Genomic DNA, 18,723 nt, shown 5'->3' on the forward strand with positions numbered 1-18,723 from the left:
AAATCTTCTGAAAACAATTCTTTGTGCACAGAACTATCAGTCAAAGCAGGCAATCCATGGTGGAGAAACCACTGATCCCTAGCGTTGGACAGCCATGCTGCTTTCCTGGTTTTCCCCTTGCATCTCTTCCCTTTTTTAGCTACTTAGCTGTGTGATGAATTGTAATGGGAGTTGTTCTGGGTAATGCAAGTTAAGAGTGGGCTAAAGAAGGCGAGTTGCTACATAAATTGTGCTGTTTGTTACAGCTTTTAAGTTTGCTTAAGCAGACATACTGATGAAATGTTGGTAACCATCTGCTACCAACATTTGTAAATAAATATAAACCAACCTAAATATTCGCCGTCTTGTTGCTCTGTTTCAGGCATGAGTCTCTTGTTCTTTTTTAAGTCTACATGTAGTTTATGCACAGGCTTAATTTCTTCAGACTGTTTAGCTGCCTGGGGCTGATTTCACTACACTCTTCTTTGGTACCCCTCCATGCAAATTATTCATGACTGAGCAGAGGGGAAGGATGCCTGATTCTGATTATTCAGTGGCAAAACGAGCTGTAAAACCACAAATTCTTCATGGCAGACTGGGAAGAGAGATGAATTATAAACTTTTTTTACATGACTTATTTACAAACTTTTATTACTTTTGCAAATCTGAGCAAGTGGGACAAACCTGCTCTACTGACAGAAGTTAGAGATTTCATAGCATTTAGGAGCCTCGAATAAAGCTCAGCTGTGCTTGGTGCTCTATAGAAATAAGAGCTGGAATTTTGAAAGTCAGATCTTTACTTTTGGTCTTACATCGGGGTTGATTGTATTACAGAAAACTTCACAGCAGCTCTGGAATACTCCATTCAATGCATCCTCTCCCACACATGCTTCCTCTCTGACTTGCAATCATAAAGTATCTTGACAGTTGCTTACTGGCAAAAAAAATATTATGAAAATTGTACTAAAAATCAGCTGTTGGGTACTTCTTCAGGCACCTACCACAACAAATAAATGTTACTTCTTGACTGTTGCTATCATTTTGCACCATAGTGCCCCAGGGAAGTAAATGCTGCTGACTCTCAGATCTGATTTCCTTCCTGATAATTTTGTGCCTGCAACAAGCAGTGCCCCAAAAGTTAAGAGTGCTCAAAGAGAAACTCACATTTTTGGGGCAACTGTTTAAAAATGATGATGAGGAAAGGAAGGAATTCTTGATAGCCAGATTTTCCTATTAGATTGTCACTTTCTGACAAGTGGTAGTTAAGTTTTACAACATGATTTTACAACTCCTCTAGCACATCGAGGGTGGCTGTGCACACTTTAGACGTGTTTGTTTTTGTTTTTTTTTGATGTTCTGCATTGTGTTATTATGTCTTATCGAACATGACTTCTAAATAGATTTGTTAGATATAATATAGTAGAAACCTATCTTGATTAATTTTTTAAAAAAGTTTAAGTATTCCTTTCCCACTAGAGAACTAGATCAAATATGAGCATAGCTGTATTATTTTGCACAAACTAATGATCTTTTTTGCTTCCAGATGACTGCAATGCTTATGAAAGCTGCCAGAATGGATTAAAATCATTCATGAATTTGTAATAAGGGTCTTAGGTTCCACACAGCAAGTATTTTGCAGCAGAAAGGATGCACTGCCAAAGGATTCATCCTTGTTAATAGCACACTCTGCAGTTTTGAAACACTGGCCTTTCAGACTTGAGCAAACGACTGAACCTCCTTCTAGCTTTGTTCCACTAATGACCCACTGGAACAGGGCAGAATCCTAAAGTCAGAGACTAAGTGGGGTCTTCTTACGGGGACATGCTTCCAGCTGTATTTGATATGCTACTGCATAGATGGAAATAAAAAGGGAAGCTTGCACTTGAGGAACAAAGTGTTCAAGGAAAAATGAGGAGCTACTCAATTATCTTGCAGTAATTTGTAACAAATAGTAAGATTGGTATTGATGGAGTGTGGGTGGAAATGTGTGCATATACGTGTGTGGAAGCACCAGAAGCAGAACATGCAGTAAAAACACAGGTATGCAAATGAAGAGAAGGAAGAAACAGACATAAAGCATCAGGCAAGTAAATCAAGTCCAGAGACATAAAATACCCAGACAAAAATACAAGATATATCAAATTTGTGAAGGCAAAAGACCCCAAGCATCATCTTTTGTTAAAAAACAAAAACAAGTCCAAAATCAATTCAAGTTTCCAATCAAGAAGAAACTCAGAGGAACAATGAGGGCCTAACAGACAGCTTCCTTGTCCTGTGTGTGATCACACATGGGACCCTGGCTAGACCATTCGGACAGATTTATTTTGGTGCTTCTGGGTATGGGGGTTCGAGAATGTAAATAGGCACAGTCAACTGTTTACAGAGATTTTTTTTTTTATAAAGCCACATCCCCCTTCTATAAGATCTCACAGTGAGCTTTATTACACTTGTTCCCTATGCCCTTTAGTTCTTCAAAATCCCTCGAAATCTAGAGACCCCAAGTACACACCCCCTGGCAAGACGTTTACTGCAATGGCTGTTCAGCAGCTCTAAGGTAGGACAAATGTGACACCGCAAGGATAGGCTTTAGTGACAGAGGGAGTCTAGATAGCTTGATGAACCATAATCCATGTGGATAAAATTTCCTCACATGCGGACACAGCCAGCACAAAATCTATGCATCGTTTCAATCCTTCTTGAGCCTTCAAAATATGGAAGTAAATGGTTTACAGGCCTTCAGCTGCCCTGGTTCCATACTCTTTACACAGTTCAGCCAAAAAGAAAACGGCAATAAACGAAGGCCTTACGGTGTATGCCGTCCCCTTGTGTTACTGGCAAGAACTAGGCAGATCATGCAATATATTTTCTTCAGAAAGATGGAGGAAGTTGAACTGAGTTACCCAAAAGGATTTGAAATGAAAGCTTAGTGTAATACTGTAGGATCAGTGTGGTAGCTTGGAAGACTTAGGAGTCTGATTATAACATGAAACATTTTAGGTTTGGGTTACCATTTCAGATTCATACTAGTTTCCAAGTTCCCCTGAAAAGTTTCTATCTGCTGCATAATTAGGACATAGGCTGTGCAACCATGTATCTTCTGTCCTGGTTATAGAAAGCAACATGCCAATCTGGGAACATCAGAAGCCAGCAACTGGACCATCTCCTCCGTGCAAAACACAGCATCTTTTGAGCTATATCGGACCAGGTTCCCTGCAGAATAGGATCAAGAGGGCTTGTGGGATCGTCAGCTGGGTGTGTCTCACAGGGATGATGGAGGAGGACGTACACACCTAAATGAGGGCTTGAGAGGATTTAGGGTGATCAAAGTGTGCTCAGAAAACCCACATGCTGCATTTTATACACCAGAGCACTGCTCTGATATATAAGAGAAATTCCTCATTACGGGCAAAACTGAGTAGCTCCGCACAAGGCTGCCCAAGTACTTCTTCATCTGAGGGGATGGATCCAGTAAGTACTTACTGCTTAACCTGCAGCATCAGCCACTTCACAAACTGCAGTCGCAGCTGCTGCTTTCTTAGGAGTGCCAGAGGATGAGCAAGATGTATGTGAGGTGCTTTATTCAATGATTCCTTAAAGTACAGTACTGACACAGCCTTAGAAATCCTCCTCGCTTTCCTTTTCTCCCTCTCCCTCCCTCCCAAGCAAGCACTCTGTGAGGCTGAAAAGCCAGGTTTCCTTGTGCACTTGCTTTTGAAAACACTCAGTTCTTTGCTGCACTGTGGCACAGTTTGTACCAGTGGAGCAGGAAAGGGCATTAAGAGTTGCGACAATTTCTTCATAAATCTCCGTGGAGCAGCTCATTTCTTCTTCGTTCCTCTGCACGCTGCTCCAATATAAACATTGAAACAAGAAAGATAAGAGCATCACACAAGTAAAGAGAATCCTGCTGCTCCCTAGCCCAACGCACAAAATGCTGCCAGCTGGCTTTGTGCTGCCGCGTTCAGATGGCTGCTGTGCCTCGCACGAGGCTCAGGCTGAGGAACGTGGTAAGCAAGGGGAAGCCCCGGCTGACTGGCAGATACCACATTCCCTTACCTGAATATGCAGAAACAAGGTATTTTCAGAAGTAGGTATTTATTTTCCAAGGGAAATTATACGTGTAAGCCATGATATAGATTCTGTAATTCACAGAACTGGCCAAAAGACCAATGCCTCAGCTTCAAACCAGCTGTGAAAAGTGAACTTCGGGAATGAACGCCCCTGACGCTCAATTTGTGGCTGTGCCTATCACACATGAGGCCTGACATTCATGTTCCTGAGGGAGAGGCATATACAACTGTTAGAAACCAATCATATTTAACAGGATTTCAATGACCTGTAACACCTACCCTGAAAAAACAGGCAGGTAGGGGTTCCAGGTAGGATCTGATGACTTAGTAGCATCTAGCAATCAGGGCCCTGGTTTGCAATAAATAGTATTTCATCAAGACAGAGAGCTCCACATTAAAAAAAAAAAAAAAAAAAAAAAGAGCATGGCAATGAAAACTGTCATTTACGATCTCATGTATACTTACTTTGGCTCCACTGAGATTAAGTGTTCTGCATGAATCAGAGTGGTACATGATAGTCTAGCCAATGTTCAGACAGTACATCAGGGAAGAGAATTGCATATAATAATGCAACATCCTGTTTGGAGGCTTAAGAGGCAAAAATCTAGCAGTAATCACTTCCAAGGCTAGTAACTCAGTTCTTATTGCTTTCATAATGACTCCACGGTTATTCAGTCAATGAAAATGGAGTCTGATATTGTGCATCAAGAAGATAAATTAACAATAAAATGAGTCTCACTGATACATCCACTGACTACTTTAACGTAGACCTGCAAAGATACAGTATGCACTTTTAAAGTACGCTGCCTCTGTTTTAGGAAGGTGAAGACAGTGGAAAGGTAGGCTGAAGTAAAGTCCTTCTTTACCAAATATTGGGTGGCATTTCTGGGGAAAAAAAAAAAAAAACATTAAAATTTAATAAACAAGTTTTCCATTAGAATTAATAAACGGTTTGTTTTTCAAAAGCCTCTCAGTTTACCCATCATTTTGTGTAACAAAGAAAACACAACAAAATGTTATTAGGGGCTTTAGTCTTGGCACTGAAACAGTGCATGAAGTGCCAAATGCCAAGATGTCGGCCTCAATAACATTCGTACAAGACCCATATTCCAGACAAAACTACTACATTCTAATTAATTAAAAAAAATTCAAAACCCAAGAACTGACATAAACCATACCAGGGAAAGCCAAGCAAATTTAATCTTATTTTGTGTAAGCTTCCTCCCTCCCTCCCTCCCTGCTTCTCTTCCCAGCTCCAGGCAGTTCTCTTCTGTGTCTGTAGTCATGCTGGAAATAATCTAGGGAGAAGCTCTTGGCGGGGGACCCCAAATGTCTTATGGTCAATGGACGTATCCCCTGAAGACTTGCCTTACATCTGAAATGGAGTACAAAGGACTTTATAACTACAGCAGTTAAAAAAAAAAAAAAGAATCCATTAATAAAACAGGAGGTTATCATTCACGGCTTAGAGATCAAAATTCTGAGTTCGTTCTTTAAAATCTGTCTTGTTAAAGCTGGCTGTAAGGCAATAAACAAAGGCTAATGAACAGAAGACTCAGTGTCATGTCTAAAATTAGACTGCATGACATTTGCATTGTCATGGGTTTGTGGAATACACGGACGCTATTGTATTATTGTTTTAAGCATCATATGCATCTTTATCAATTTGCTAATTAAAGCTAGTTTAGTATATTGCTAGTTCAATAGGTAAGTGACAGGATAATTTCTTACAGGAACAAACAATGGAGTAGGTATAAAGAGGGGTAATTAGTACAAACCACAACACTGGGAAAAAAAATGCAAAGAGAACGTCATCTGAAGTTCCCGAAAGAAACAGCACAAACAGAAAGGAGAGTATTACCTCTTCTTGTCACTGCCCTCCTGCCAGAGGTACTGGATCCCGAGACTGGCTCACTCAGTTGTTTTCTCCTCACCTGTAGAGCCAAAATAAGCCTCGTTGGCAATTCCCTGCTGCAACAGCGAGAGGTAGCACAAGCACTTATGGCAGCACAGGAAAAGAGATGGGAACATGGAAGTGGGAATGGGAAGAGGGGGTGGGAGAAACTGGGATTTAGATCATCCGAAACTGCGATGGAATCACACCTTAAATTGCTTAAAATAAGCAGGCTCACTTTGAGAGAAATGAGTTAAAGGATGATCACACAAGTGGCAATACCATGCAGGCTTGAGAACATCGCATCCTCCAGATTAAACAGTGATGAGGAGGCAGGAACAGGGTGAGGAGGACAAATTTCAGCTGAAATTGACAGGGCTGGATGCTGCTCCCACCACGCCTGACATACTACTGGTTGGTCACGCATGCACATCACCTGAAACTGCATGTAGCAGAGAGATTCTGACCAGGAGGGGATTTAACTAAGAAAATCCAGGTTAAAGCCTGTAGAAATCCAGTCACGTAACAGACAGGAGGGGGAAATACAGGAGAAAAATGCACTTGTATCATTGGATGAAACCATAAAAATGAACAGGAAATCTAACAAAAACTGAAAAAGGTGACACAAGATCCAGAAAGAATCTGAGTTTTTAAGACTTTGCTTTTAAAGCACCAAAATACATCTATTTCTTGAATCATCTATGTAGTCCGGCTGAATTTCACTAACAAAGCATTTGCAGAATGTGTGCTTTCATCTGTACACAGAAATATTTCACCGAGCTAGGAAGCAACAAATCAAAATACAGGTCTGGAGTGACCACTTCAGAAATTCATTTCTGAGCTCTCATTACTATAATGATGTTAATACACTGGAAGTAGCCAAGATGAAGAGAAACACAAGTTGGTTGCTGGCTTAAATAATGATTTTGGTGATCTAGAAACACTTGAAGCGTGCATGCACTCCTAATGGAGAATTCATGGGATATAGGATGCTAAATTCAAGGACAGATAGAAAAGCGCAGGTTAGAAAAGAGACACTTAAGAATGCTTACTGAACAAAAGGGTGCTTGAGACCACGAAATAGCCTCAAAAGGAACAAGCAGAGCTGCAAAATTATTGAGGACAAAATAATACACAGAGCAGAACGATACCACACCAGTGAAATGGTAGGTTCTGTGAGCTACCAAATCCACATGCATCTGTCCTTGCACGTGATGGAAGGCAAGTTCAAATGAGAACAGGATGCTTGCTAAGTCAACATTAAACAGGATGAGAACGAGCACCTCCAGTTGTAGCTCCCACTTCCTAAGAGATGTTGCAACTGCCTTTTCCACCCAGTTTGGTTTCATGCGTGCCTCGTTCTCCCTGGTATCACTTTTCTCTTACAGCTCTAACATATATTGTAAAATGGTAAAGTAATGTATCTGCAGTTTTCCTCAAGTACAATTGATTATAGCATTCCCTGAAATGCCAGAAAACTGGTTTTCCTGACTACCCACGTTTCTACACAAACGCATTTCCAGCACTGGTTTCTGCTGCCGCAGCTGTTTTATAGCCAGAAGAATAGATTTTTTTTAAAGCATCAATAATAAAAAGTAATAAAAGCACAACACATCCCAAAGCAATTGGAGCGGCTGCTACCAGAAAGGTGCAGAGGGGAGGACGCTTTTTCCCTTGCTGTCAATCAGCGTGTTATGCCACTAAACAACCACCTGGTAGAAATAACCTTTTCTGATTACTTCCAACCTTAATGTTGGTGGTGGGGTGGAAGAGTGAATGGTGAATTCAGAGAATCAGTAAGGTTGGAAGAGACCTCCAAGCTCACCTGGTCCAACCACCCCCCTACCACCAATGTCACCCACTGAACCATGTCCCTAAGCACCACGTCCAACCTTTCCTTGAACACCCCCAGGGACGGTGACGCCACCACCTCCCTGGGCAACCTGTTCCAACACCTGACTACTCTTTCTGAGAAGAAATGTCTGCTAATTTATAACCTAAACCTAGAAGATTCTTTTTTTAAGGTGTTCCAATTTTGGCCTAAAGAGATGCTTCTCTGCATTTCTTTCAGAGCGTGTTTACACCATGGAATTTTAGCCAACCTTCATCAGAACTGAGAAAAAACACACACACACACACAAAAAAAAATCCCTACAAATAAAAAAAAAAAAATACAGGTTTAGCTGTTTTAATGCACAATTTGTAAAAATTATCCCCTGCCAAACTCCCCACCCCCCAAAAAAAATAAAAAAAAAAAATAAAAAAAAAAAGACTGTGACTAATCCAGGATATCTAATTAGCGAATTTAATCAAGGTGACTTTGGGGAAGAAAAAAAAAAAAGCGTTATGAGGGAAAAAAACAAGGGGCAAGGCGGCGGCGGCGGCGGCGCAGCCCCCTGCGGGTAACGGTCGCCCAGCCGCCGGGTAACGGTGCCTTGCGGCACGCGCCCCACCCCGCCCCGCCCCGCGCGCCTCTACTCCCCCCCCCACGCGGGGCACGCACGTGCTAGGGGAAACACGGCGCTGCGCATGCGCGCTCCATCCACCACCCCCTAATGGGAGCCCCGGGGCCGGGGAGGCGGAGCCTCTGTCTCCGGGCGGCTGATTGACTGCTGTCACTACCCCGGCGCCGTGCCTCGCCGTCCCATTGGCGGCTGGCGAACCGCTATCCGCACCGCGCCCTCTGATTGGCTGTTGCCGCGCCGGCCGCTGCCCTATCCTAACGCGGGCCGCGCGAGGCGGGGATCCTTAACACCGCCCCCTCCCACCTCCGCCGCCAGCTCCGCCCCCTCCCTCCCATTGGCCATGACGGACCCCTCCGATTGGATGGCGGCGAGCTCCCCCTTACCCCCCCCTCCACCCTCAGCGCGCATGCTCCGAGCCGGTAAAGTTTCCTTCTGCTCCCCCCCCCCCTCCCCGTGGCCCCGCCCCTGCCCGAGCAGGGAGGGGCGGGGCGGGGCGGGGCGGCCGTTGGGGTGCGCGCGCGCTGGTGCCCCCTCCCTTCAGTGCCGCTCGGCAGCCGCGGCGGCAGCAGCAGGAGCGGTGCTGTGTCCTCCTCCTCCTCCTCCTCCTCCTCCTCCTCCTCCTCCTCCTCCCGTTCCCCGGGCACGGTGAGCACCGCCGCGTCTGCGGGCACGGCTCGCTGAGCCCCGGGACCCCCCCCATCACCTCATATCTCCATAGGGCAGCGACCGTTAACGGCTGCCCCCCCCTCCGTTGGGACGCGGCGGCTGCGAGGGGGGGGGAGCCGGGGCCGGGAAGGTGGCTGAGGGGGGCTGCGAGGGCTCGGCACCCAGGACTAGCCTTTTTTTTTTTTTTAATTTATTTTATTTTATTATTATTTTTCCCGTCGTGTTCCGCGGCTGCCCGGGAAACTTCCTCAGCCCGGTTCTCAACTTGGAGCAGAAAGGAGGAAAGGGAAAAAAAAAAAAAAAAGCCATCCGTTTCCTTTGGTGTTGCGGCCGCCGGGAAGCCCAGCCGGCAAGTTGCTCTTAAAATATAATTGCAACATCACTCCTTGAGAGGAAACGAGCCCTGGAACATAGGACCGCAGGGAAAACGCTTAATCTCGGCTCCTTTTGTGTAATGCGAGGCGAGGCAAGGCTCTGCTGTGCCACAGGACGCTCCGCTGGGAGGTTTAATGCCTCTTAAAGTATTCTGAGGCTTTTCGGAGAGATCTTAAGTGCAAATTGCTCCTGCTGTAAGGCTCTAAGCCGGTGAATTGAAAAGGAGGTTGGGTGTTGGACGAGGTGGTTGTGTCGTTTTTTAGTTATTTTTCTGTCGTAAATTCATATGCAGCTGTACCGAGGCTGGCTGGACACAGTTTGTCAGGATTTTGGGTGTATTCGCTGCCTGGTGGCTCTGACTTGTGTTTCTGAAACTTGTGCATGCTTTCTACTATCTTTGCTTTGACTGACCTTGCTCAGCTGAATCCTTTGTGTTATTGGTACTCTCAAATCTTGTGTTACATCTGCCACCGGTGTAGAAATGCATAATCTAGATAGCCATCCAAAAGCCTATCTTGCTTCCTGCTTGGTTTTTCTCAAAGGTATCTAATATTAAACTAAGAGACTGAGATTAATCCTTTTTTTTCCCCTTCTAATTCAACAGATGCAGTTTATGTTGCTTTTTAGTCGCCAGGGGAAGCTGAGACTCCAGAAGTGGTATGTCCCGTTATCTGACAAAGAGAAGAAGAAAATCACAAGGGAACTTGTTCAAACAGTATTAGCCCGCAAACCGAAAATGTGCAGCTTCCTGGAGTGGAGAGACTTGAAGATTGTCTACAAAAGGTTATTCTTTCTCACTAACCTTGTAATTACTATATGTCACAAACAGTGTAATAAGTGAGAACATAATGATGGTTGACTTTTGTTTAATTTATCTTTTTTTCTTCCCTCTACTGGCTATGGAGGAGACTGACTTTTCCTTTGAATCTAATTTGATAGCCAAGTAGGAATCATTCATGTGTAGAAAGTCATTCATGCGTTTCGAAATGTGCTGAAGAGATGAGGTTCCCTTCTATTTTCATAAGGAGTGGTGGGTTTTAGTTCTCTGCTTAGATGCCTACAATAAATAAATGCATGTAAGATGTAATAGGTAATAAATACTAAATTCCATAAACATTTACCTTAGGCAGTGGCTTCGTAAACCACATGTAAATGTAACTTGCTTCTGAAAGCTCATGGAAATAAGGAAAGCATTCTCTTGTTTCAGAGTACATAGGGTTTTTTTTTTTGCTATGAACACGCAAAGGTATTTCTCCTAACTTAAGAAATCATGACTAGCTCTTTTTTTGGTACAACTACTGTATAATTTTCTTTAGCAATAGTTTCCTGTCTCAATTGTTCATTAACTTGCTAGAGTGTGTGGCAAGAATTTTTTTTAGCTTTATTCTGATCTTTAGAATGTATTACAATGTAGAGGTGTAGAAATAATTTTCCTCACAAATAACAGTAATTATCATTGTGATTTGGGAGGCTACATCTCTTCCAGCTAAAGCTGGTGCTATTAAACCTCGAGTTAACTCCCTTCTCTAGTTATTTATAAACTTCAAAAGGTTTATGCATTCTTATTTTCTTTGAGGTGGTAAATAATTTCAATGCCTTACAATATTGTTGTGTTCTGTCAGTAGGAATGACAGAGAGTTTCTGACTCTCCTCCAATGTACCAACTGAGTAGAATAAAAAAGGAATAGATGTTCTCAGTCCTGCTTTCATATGTACATCAGTGCATGTAGCATCGTGCACATGAAAGCTACCAGTGTATCTGATGTGCGTAGCTCTCCAATGTCAGGAGGAAAAACAATAAGGCTGTGCTTAAAGAAAACAATGGTTTTTCTTCCTTCTGATTTCTTACAAAACTTCTTCAACATACATGTAGACAAGCTTGCTCAAATACTTTGTGTGCTCCAGTAAGTGATGATACATGCAAGTGTGCTTTCAGCTGGGCTTTTATGGGGCTAGATCAGAAAAATGGGGCATGAGTAAGCCAGTCTGTTCTACTCATTGGCCGGTCTCTAACAGTGGTAACTGTTCTGGTAGTGAGTTCATTCCAGTGCTATTCTCTCTCCTGGTCTCTTTACAATGGTCGTCAACTATTTGTCATGTCCTTTTCTGCTCAGGTAACTGGTGGAAATCTGTGTATGGCTTTTTGAGTTGCTGGCAGTTGTGGTGTTTTTGCATCTCAGTAACATGCGGTGGGGTCTGTGGTCAAGGAGAATACAGAAGTTGGCTGCTATGTGTGTGTAGACTGCAGTCCATCTGCTAGACTGCTGGTGTGCACAGCTGACTGCAGTAGCTTTTTTCACTGCCTGCAAACCAATCTGGCACAGTTAGCCTATGAAATTGCTTAAGATTATTTTGTATCAAGCTAATTAACATCTCAATTTCTGTTCTACTTTGTTTTTTTTTGGCAGTTGCATTAGGCTAAAACATCACCAAAAGGACTGGGTGTAAGAGGTGATAGTTTAAAATCCTGTATCTGAAAACGGCAACTACTTTTAGGTTTTTGGGGGAAAGACTTCTTCCCAATCAACATACCATAATTAGTGTGTCAACTACTGTGATCTCTTTGAAAAGGCAGATCTGTTAGCTCAGAAGCAGATTATACCGAGAAGACAACTAAAATAGTCAAGGTCCAGTACTTCCTGAACAGTGGGTAGCTAAAAGAGCAAGACATCTAACAGAAGCTATGTGGTTTATGAAATTGCAGAAGGTGCTCACATTTGCTTGCAGACAAGACTCCTGCACGTCACTACTAAGGTCTGTTCTTGTCTGGTCTCTTACTGGGAAGGATCGCAACCTTCCGGCACAAATGTTTTTTAAAATATTTTTTAAAATAAAAGCTACAAATGTTTGTATTGCTGTTGTGCATGCTGTATGTACATATTGCTATTATGAGTCTGAAATTGCTGATTTGTGCTATAATTGTTGTTAGAGCATATTAACTGTCAACATTTCAGGTGTAAGAGTTGGCCTAGATATCGCAACCCAAAGAATGGTTGGCATTATTAGAAGTATACTCTAGGCTCTCATTGATATACGTTTTTGCAAGAATAAAACCAACTCAAATGCAAAATTAACAAGCTGGTAGCTTTTGCTGCCTTCTGATATTTCACATTTGTCAAGAAAGCTGGACTACTTTGATTAGCCTCCTTAGTTCTGTGGTATTTCATCCTTATCATTCATATAAAATGCTTTCTGGATGAAACTTCAAGGAGATAGAACTGTATGTCCTTAAAATCCATCTGAATATGTGATTACTTTTGTTCTCCTTAGTTTCATATATGTAGCATTGTTATGCTTGCAAAACTGGGTCAGTCATTGTTGCCTTATTTTGTCATTAGAGAAACAAATTCTTTAGAGATCCCAAAATGCAGATGGTAAGGTGCCCTGTTTTTGACGTAGCTCATGAATTGGGATGGATGTGTTCTGTAGCTCGTTTGGAAGAGTTTTTCAGGCTGGTAGGCACCCAAAGACTGAAAAAGGATACAAACTTCTGACTCCAAAAGACACAGAGTTTTGAAGTGACTTCCTGGGGGGAAAAAAAAAATAAAGAATGGGAATCCATTAACAATTGAGAGGGAGCTGTCTGCAGACAGCTGATTAGAAACTTAGCAAATACAATTCATTTTGCTCTTCTTTTGTTGTTTTTTGACTAGTAGTATTGGAGCATACAATATTGGGTAGTAGTTTGTGCAGCTTTCCCTTTTTGACAGAGAAATCGTTGTTAAATGTTAAAAATTCTAAAATTTTTCTGAAAAAGGAACTTAAGATAGGTTGTGCGTTTTTTTTTCTTTTAAGATCTCAGCTATTCACTGCTTTAGCTTCTGGTGGTATTAGTTATTTTCATTGTGTAGTGTATAGCACTCCAAATCAGAAATTGCAGAATAACTGATTTTGATGTAAATTTTACTTGTTAGCTTGTTAGCATTTGGTATACCGAGGTCGTGGGACTTGGTTATTGTTGATAACCGGGGGGGAGGGGAGGGAGTTTTAAAACTCTCCTTCTACCTTCTACCTCCAAAGAAAAGAGCCCATTCTGCAAGCAGTGTGTCTCCACTCAGGATTTTGATCCCATTGGTAGTCATGTGGCAAGTGCTAAGGGCCAGTAGTTGACCTATCAGTATCGTTCCTTATGTGCATCTAACTGCCAGTTGTATCTGTTAAAAATGTAACCCCAGTGTTGAGTAGGTGTCTCTGTAAAACTGAATGTAATGCTAATTAGGTACTGAAGTTTGGTTGTTTTAACTAGCTTAGGTTCTCTGTACACTGTTCTGGTTCTTGTGGTACTAGGAGGGCCTCTGTGTATATCCAGGCAGAAGCAGCAGCTTTATCTTACAGAGCATTACCAGTACCAAGATTTTGTTCATTTATAAACTACTGGGGGTTATAGCCTTGCTGAAATAAGAAACTGTGGAACAAATGCCTATTTTAGATAGCTTTATTACTGTTGTTTATTTCTGTATCCTAATTAAATAGTGACTGTTCTGCCTGTCCTAGAGTCTTGGAACTTATTAAAGAAACATGCAGCTCCTTTGAAGGAGGAACAAATCTGCCAAGGACAATTTTAATGACTGCAGTTTTCACTGGGTCAACTGTGATAACCTGTCACCGAGTCCCAAACTCTTGGGCTGCCTGAAGTACGTGTGCCTCTGAAAGGCAGCGTGGTGGTGGCTTTGAGTTGAGCTCTGCTCTCTCTGAGCTCTGTACGCTTTAGGTTTCTACACACACAATTTACATGCAAAGCAACTTCGATGCTGAAGGTCTTCAGGCTTGCAGCTTTACCTGGTGACAAACTGTCAGTGATGACTTCAAGCAGGTGTTCTCTCATCGTGTAGAAGACCATTGAATGGATAGGGTTTGCAAGTTGTGCTCTGCCCCCAGTGACCTGATCACTCAGCAGAATTGGGGCGCCTGGCTGTGGGCAGAGTTAGGGGAGAATGTGGCTGAAGGACTACGTGCTGGTTGTGAGGCTTCTCACTATTGGACTAGTGCAGCTGCTGGAGGGAGGTTCATAAATTTCTTTCCTTCCACAAAAAAACCCACACCTTTGTAAGGTCACCTACCTGAAGGCATGAATTGTAGTGTTTGTGTTGCCTGTAGTTCCTTTTTTGCTCTATTTGTTATTGCATTCTTAGGTGATTTTTCCTTACTGTTCTTGGTCTCCCTGGAGCTGGTCCCCCTTTCTAACAAGCAGACAATGTTTATGATAAAATATTTCCCTAGCTGAGTGTAAACGGCTGATTTAGGGCTAAGGATCCTATGGGGTGGGAGGTGGGCTGGAGATCTCAAACTGCGGTAGGAATGAAAATGGCAGAATGTTTCTTACAGGCTGGGCTGTGTTTGTATTTCATTGCGGTGTGGTTTGTTTTATTTCAAGATTTTCCTCTTCATTGAGCCTTTTAAGTGCTTTCTCTTAGGTTCATTAGTAAGAAACAACATTTCTGTAGGTCAAATAACTTTTCCAGCCTGACTACAGAAATTTACTCACCTTAGTGTAGACACTCCATCTGCTCGAGACTATTTGTGGACGCTTTTCTGAAGCCATGGACTGCAGAGGGAAAAAATGACAACTATTGCTGTTGATAATTTGGGTCTTAAGAAACGTATGCCTTTGTTTCCCGTATTGACATGCCCTTTGCAATGATGGCTGACGTGTATAATCTTACACTGTTTGCAAAGTAGGCATAGTGAATCTGCACTTGGTTACTACTTGTAGGAAAAAAAAAGGAAAGAAGAAAAAGTAATGTTCTCTGCATATAGGGATAGATACCTAGGCCTCCATTTCGTCTTATGATGAGTAGTTTTCATTTTTTGGTATTCCTTCTCCAAGACTGCAGTTGGCAGAGCTTGAAAGTGTACTCTGCTTAATAGCTGCCAAATAAAGTCTTTCAAAAGTACGCTACATTTTCTTTTAAATGAGAACACAGAGCAGACAGCTTTCCTGGAAAGTGTTCTATGTTAGGTAAAATCTCTCTCCCTCTCTTCTCTTTTTGTACTTGCATAAAATAATTCTGAGTATCAAAAGAGATTCTTAAGTAATAGAGAAACACAAAAGGACTGTCCCGTGTGGTTACGTTTCAAATATTTAAGTCAAATTTGATTTGATAAGTTTTACTGGTGTGTGATTCAACTTGTGTTTAAGCACTATGGGAATGGTTTACCTATGCTTCATAATCAATTCTGCTCATCTGTATATGAAGGACATTTTGTTTAGATGTATTTGACTTAGGTGCTGGTAACCACCATAAATGTCAACTAATGTACAAAGCTCTCTTTTCTACAAGCAAATAGTCTAACTTGGCACTAGACTTAAAAATAAATAAACAAAAATCAGGAGGTTTGAAAACATTTTTTCATCATACCTTCTTCCTTCCTTTACTGTTTTTAAGCAGCTTTGTTTAAAGATGCCATATACAGATAACATCTTGCAAGCTACTACAATAGCTGTAAATGTCCTTGAAGTGCTAAAGTGAGGGACCAGCACAGCAGTGTAAAATCAAAAGAACTGTTCTCAGATAGGACTTCTGATGAGTTGACAAGTCACCATGCTAAAGAGATAAAAGAGCAAGGGAATTAGTGTTGTGTGCTTCATTGGAGGTACCTTCCCTCTCTCCTCCCCAGCCCTTCCCTATCCCCCAAGTCTGGTTTTGTGATAGGGTGGAAAGAAGTGGTGGACAGTTTTTTTATAACAGTTTAGAACTTTTGAATAAAAGTGTATCTGATCAGTTGTTCGTGATAAAGTCACAGTGATTTGAATCCACTAGAGCAGAGTGGGAGTGAGACTTTCAGCATCATCATGAATGATGCTAGCTAAGTGCTTGGGAGATATATTTCAACATACTACAAAATAATTTTTTTGATTTCTAGCAAAAAAAAAGTCAGTTTCTCTTAGGCCTTACAGAGTCCCAGATAATATGATAGTGATAAAAACTTCTGTAATGTTACAAAGGTGCGTTTCACACATTTCAGTGTGTGGGAAAAGAATGTGCATCTTAAATTTGGTGTTTACATCCTAATGACTTTTTTTAATGGGGTTGGCCACTCAGTGCTTAATGCTGCCAGTTCTCTCTAAATTGGCAAACAAAAGCAGCTCCTGGTTCACATAAATTAGTGGCTACAACAGGTGTTACTTGAAATCTCGTTTCTGCCATGTGTATCTGTATGCCATATGGTTTTGGCATTTTACAAAAGAGCAAATGGGTTTTTCAGCTTTCACTCCTGTTTTGGTTTTGCCTCAGCTGTTTTTTTAAAACATGAATTAAACAACTTTGTGGTGTTGTATGGTAGAATTGGATAGTCTTTTTGTTAAAGTGGAACGTAAGATCATATTCAAGGAAATAATTGCCTGTATTCCAAGGTGGAAGTGGATTGCTGGAAACTAGTTGATGGCATCTCCTGGCACCAGAACAGTTGGTAGTGATCGAGTTGTTGACTTAATAGTGCTCGGGGTATATGACATTAGTGTTAGTCCTGGAATTTTTTGGCATTAGTTAAATTCTCTAAAGACCAAATCCTAAATTACTAGTTCCATTTATTTAACCCAGGGCATTTTAATTAGCTGTTATATGTGTAGCTTGTGTGCTATAACTTTAACATTTAATCTGTTGATTAGTATACCAGTGTTCGGATGTTACAGTTAGTAGAGAAAACATCTTGCCTCAAAACTCTCTCTGGCCTCCTGGCAATCAAATATATCTCCTTTTCCAAACACTAATGAGGCTAATTTAATTCCATCAGGTAAAAGATGATAAAAACTGAAGTCTTGCTTGACTGTGGGAGGCAGATCCCTTTGGGTCCATGTGCATGTCTGTTGGTCTCCAAGCCATTTTTTGGTAGAGCTTGCGTGGCTATTTGTACAAACTAACAGCAGTGTAAAGTTAAGGACTACTGAGAATTTAATAACTCCCAAGTGTATTTGTTTTGCTCATCTTTTGCTAACATGAGGATTATTTTGTTCTTACAGATATGCAAGCCTCTATTTCTGCTGTGCTATTGAAGATCAGGACAACGAACTAATAACTCTGGAAATAATTCATCGTTACGTAGAACTTCTTGACAAGTATTTTGGAAGTGTGAGTTAACTTCTTTTCAGTTAATTTTTATGGATTCACAGTCTCTTTATATTACATCACTGTTTTATTTCCACAGTGTTTTTCTTTAAAATACAATCAACTGGCTGTTTAAATGGTTTATCTAACAGTTTTTCTGTTGCTTGGTTAAACTAAACAGATAAGAGCCTATGTAACTGCTAAAATATAAAAAATAAATTATGATTTTGGAGGAGAACAGTTGCTAGTCCGGTGTTAATTGCCTATATTTTTTATTTCTTAGTTTCATTTGTGGTCAGATAAAATCTTATGAATCCTTAGCTTTCTGTCCGGGCTTCCAGCTTCTCTTCTCCATGGTGCTGCTCTTGTGTATATACTTTCCGCCATGCTCCAACACATCTCTACATCTGCTTTCAAATAAGGCAGTTGGTTGTGAGCTAGCAGGAGGGGGAAGAGAAGAAAAGACAAGGCATCTGCTTTCCCAGATATCAAAACCAAACAGAACAGAAGTAGTGTGCATTTGCGCTTAGGAACACTGCTGCTCATCCTTCTAGCCCTTCTGACTAGGGCATGCACAGGATGAATAAGAAATTGTGACTTTTTCAAAACTTCTCTGTCCAATTGCATGAGCTGCCTCTGGATAGTGCAGGGAAGAAGAGAACTATAGTGGTGATCTTCTGCCTCGTGAAAGACGTGTCAGACTGACAGCTGTGAATCGAACTTTTTTAACAATGAAAAGGCTTTTAAAAGAAGCTGCTTTAGTCCTTTCTTTAACTTCAGCAAAAAAAAAATTCATTCCTTTTGGCCTGGAACTGCTTTTTTGTTGTTACTGTTGCCCAATTTGAAAAGTAATAGCCTGAAGCTAACATCTTCATCTGGTGAAGCTGTGAGCAAGTTAAGTTTTGTGAGAGGACACCTCAAGAGGGTATATATACTTCCACTTTTCCACTTTGCAGTAATGCTTGATGTTCTTTGTAGGTATGTGAACTTGATATCATCTTCAATTTTGAAAAAGCCTATTTTATTCTGGATGAGTTCCTTTTGGGAGGGGAAGTTCAGGAGACTTCCAAGAAAAATGTTCTCAAAGCCATTGAGCAGGCAGATCTTTTACAGGAGGTAAGCAAATGAAACTTCTCTGGCCAAAGTATGGGCATGCTAGACTGTGATTAGAAAAAGTTCCTGTTTCTTTGAGCTTGTGGAAAGTGCTGTCTAGCATGCCTGGCATGTAG

At 41.5% G+C, this 18,723-nt stretch overlaps 1 protein-coding gene across 15 annotated transcripts in view; it reads left to right on the plus strand.

Annotated features, from left to right (window-relative positions):
• The first annotated feature begins 8,808 nt into the window (after positions 1-8,808).
• AP1S2 (adaptor related protein complex 1 subunit sigma 2) overlaps positions 8,809-18,723 on the plus strand; it is a 30,445-nt gene continuing 20,530 nt past the window's right edge. For 3 of the 15 annotated variants that reach the window (XR_005814067.1, XR_005814066.1, XM_040533017.1), the window contains exons 1-4: positions 8,884-9,053; positions 10,054-10,232; positions 17,410-17,518; positions 18,473-18,610. Coding sequence is in view for 12 of the 15 variants with exons in the window: in XM_040533017.1 (XP_040388951.1) it covers positions 10,054-10,232; positions 17,410-17,518; positions 18,473-18,610 (426 nt within the window). In the remaining 3 variants the exon portion in view is untranslated. Of the gene's footprint in view, positions 8,828-8,880; positions 9,424-9,518; positions 9,693-10,053; positions 10,233-17,409; positions 17,519-18,472; positions 18,611-18,723 lie in introns of those variants that run through there. The other 12 variants (XR_005814065.1, XM_040533135.1, XM_040533096.1 and 9 more) reach the window with 10 other exon arrangements.

The sequence above is a fragment of the Cygnus olor genome, chromosome 1 (genome assembly GCF_009769625.2).
Source record: "Cygnus olor isolate bCygOlo1 chromosome 1, bCygOlo1.pri.v2, whole genome shotgun sequence".
Classification (NCBI taxonomy): Eukaryota; Metazoa; Chordata; class Aves; order Anseriformes; family Anatidae; genus Cygnus; species Cygnus olor.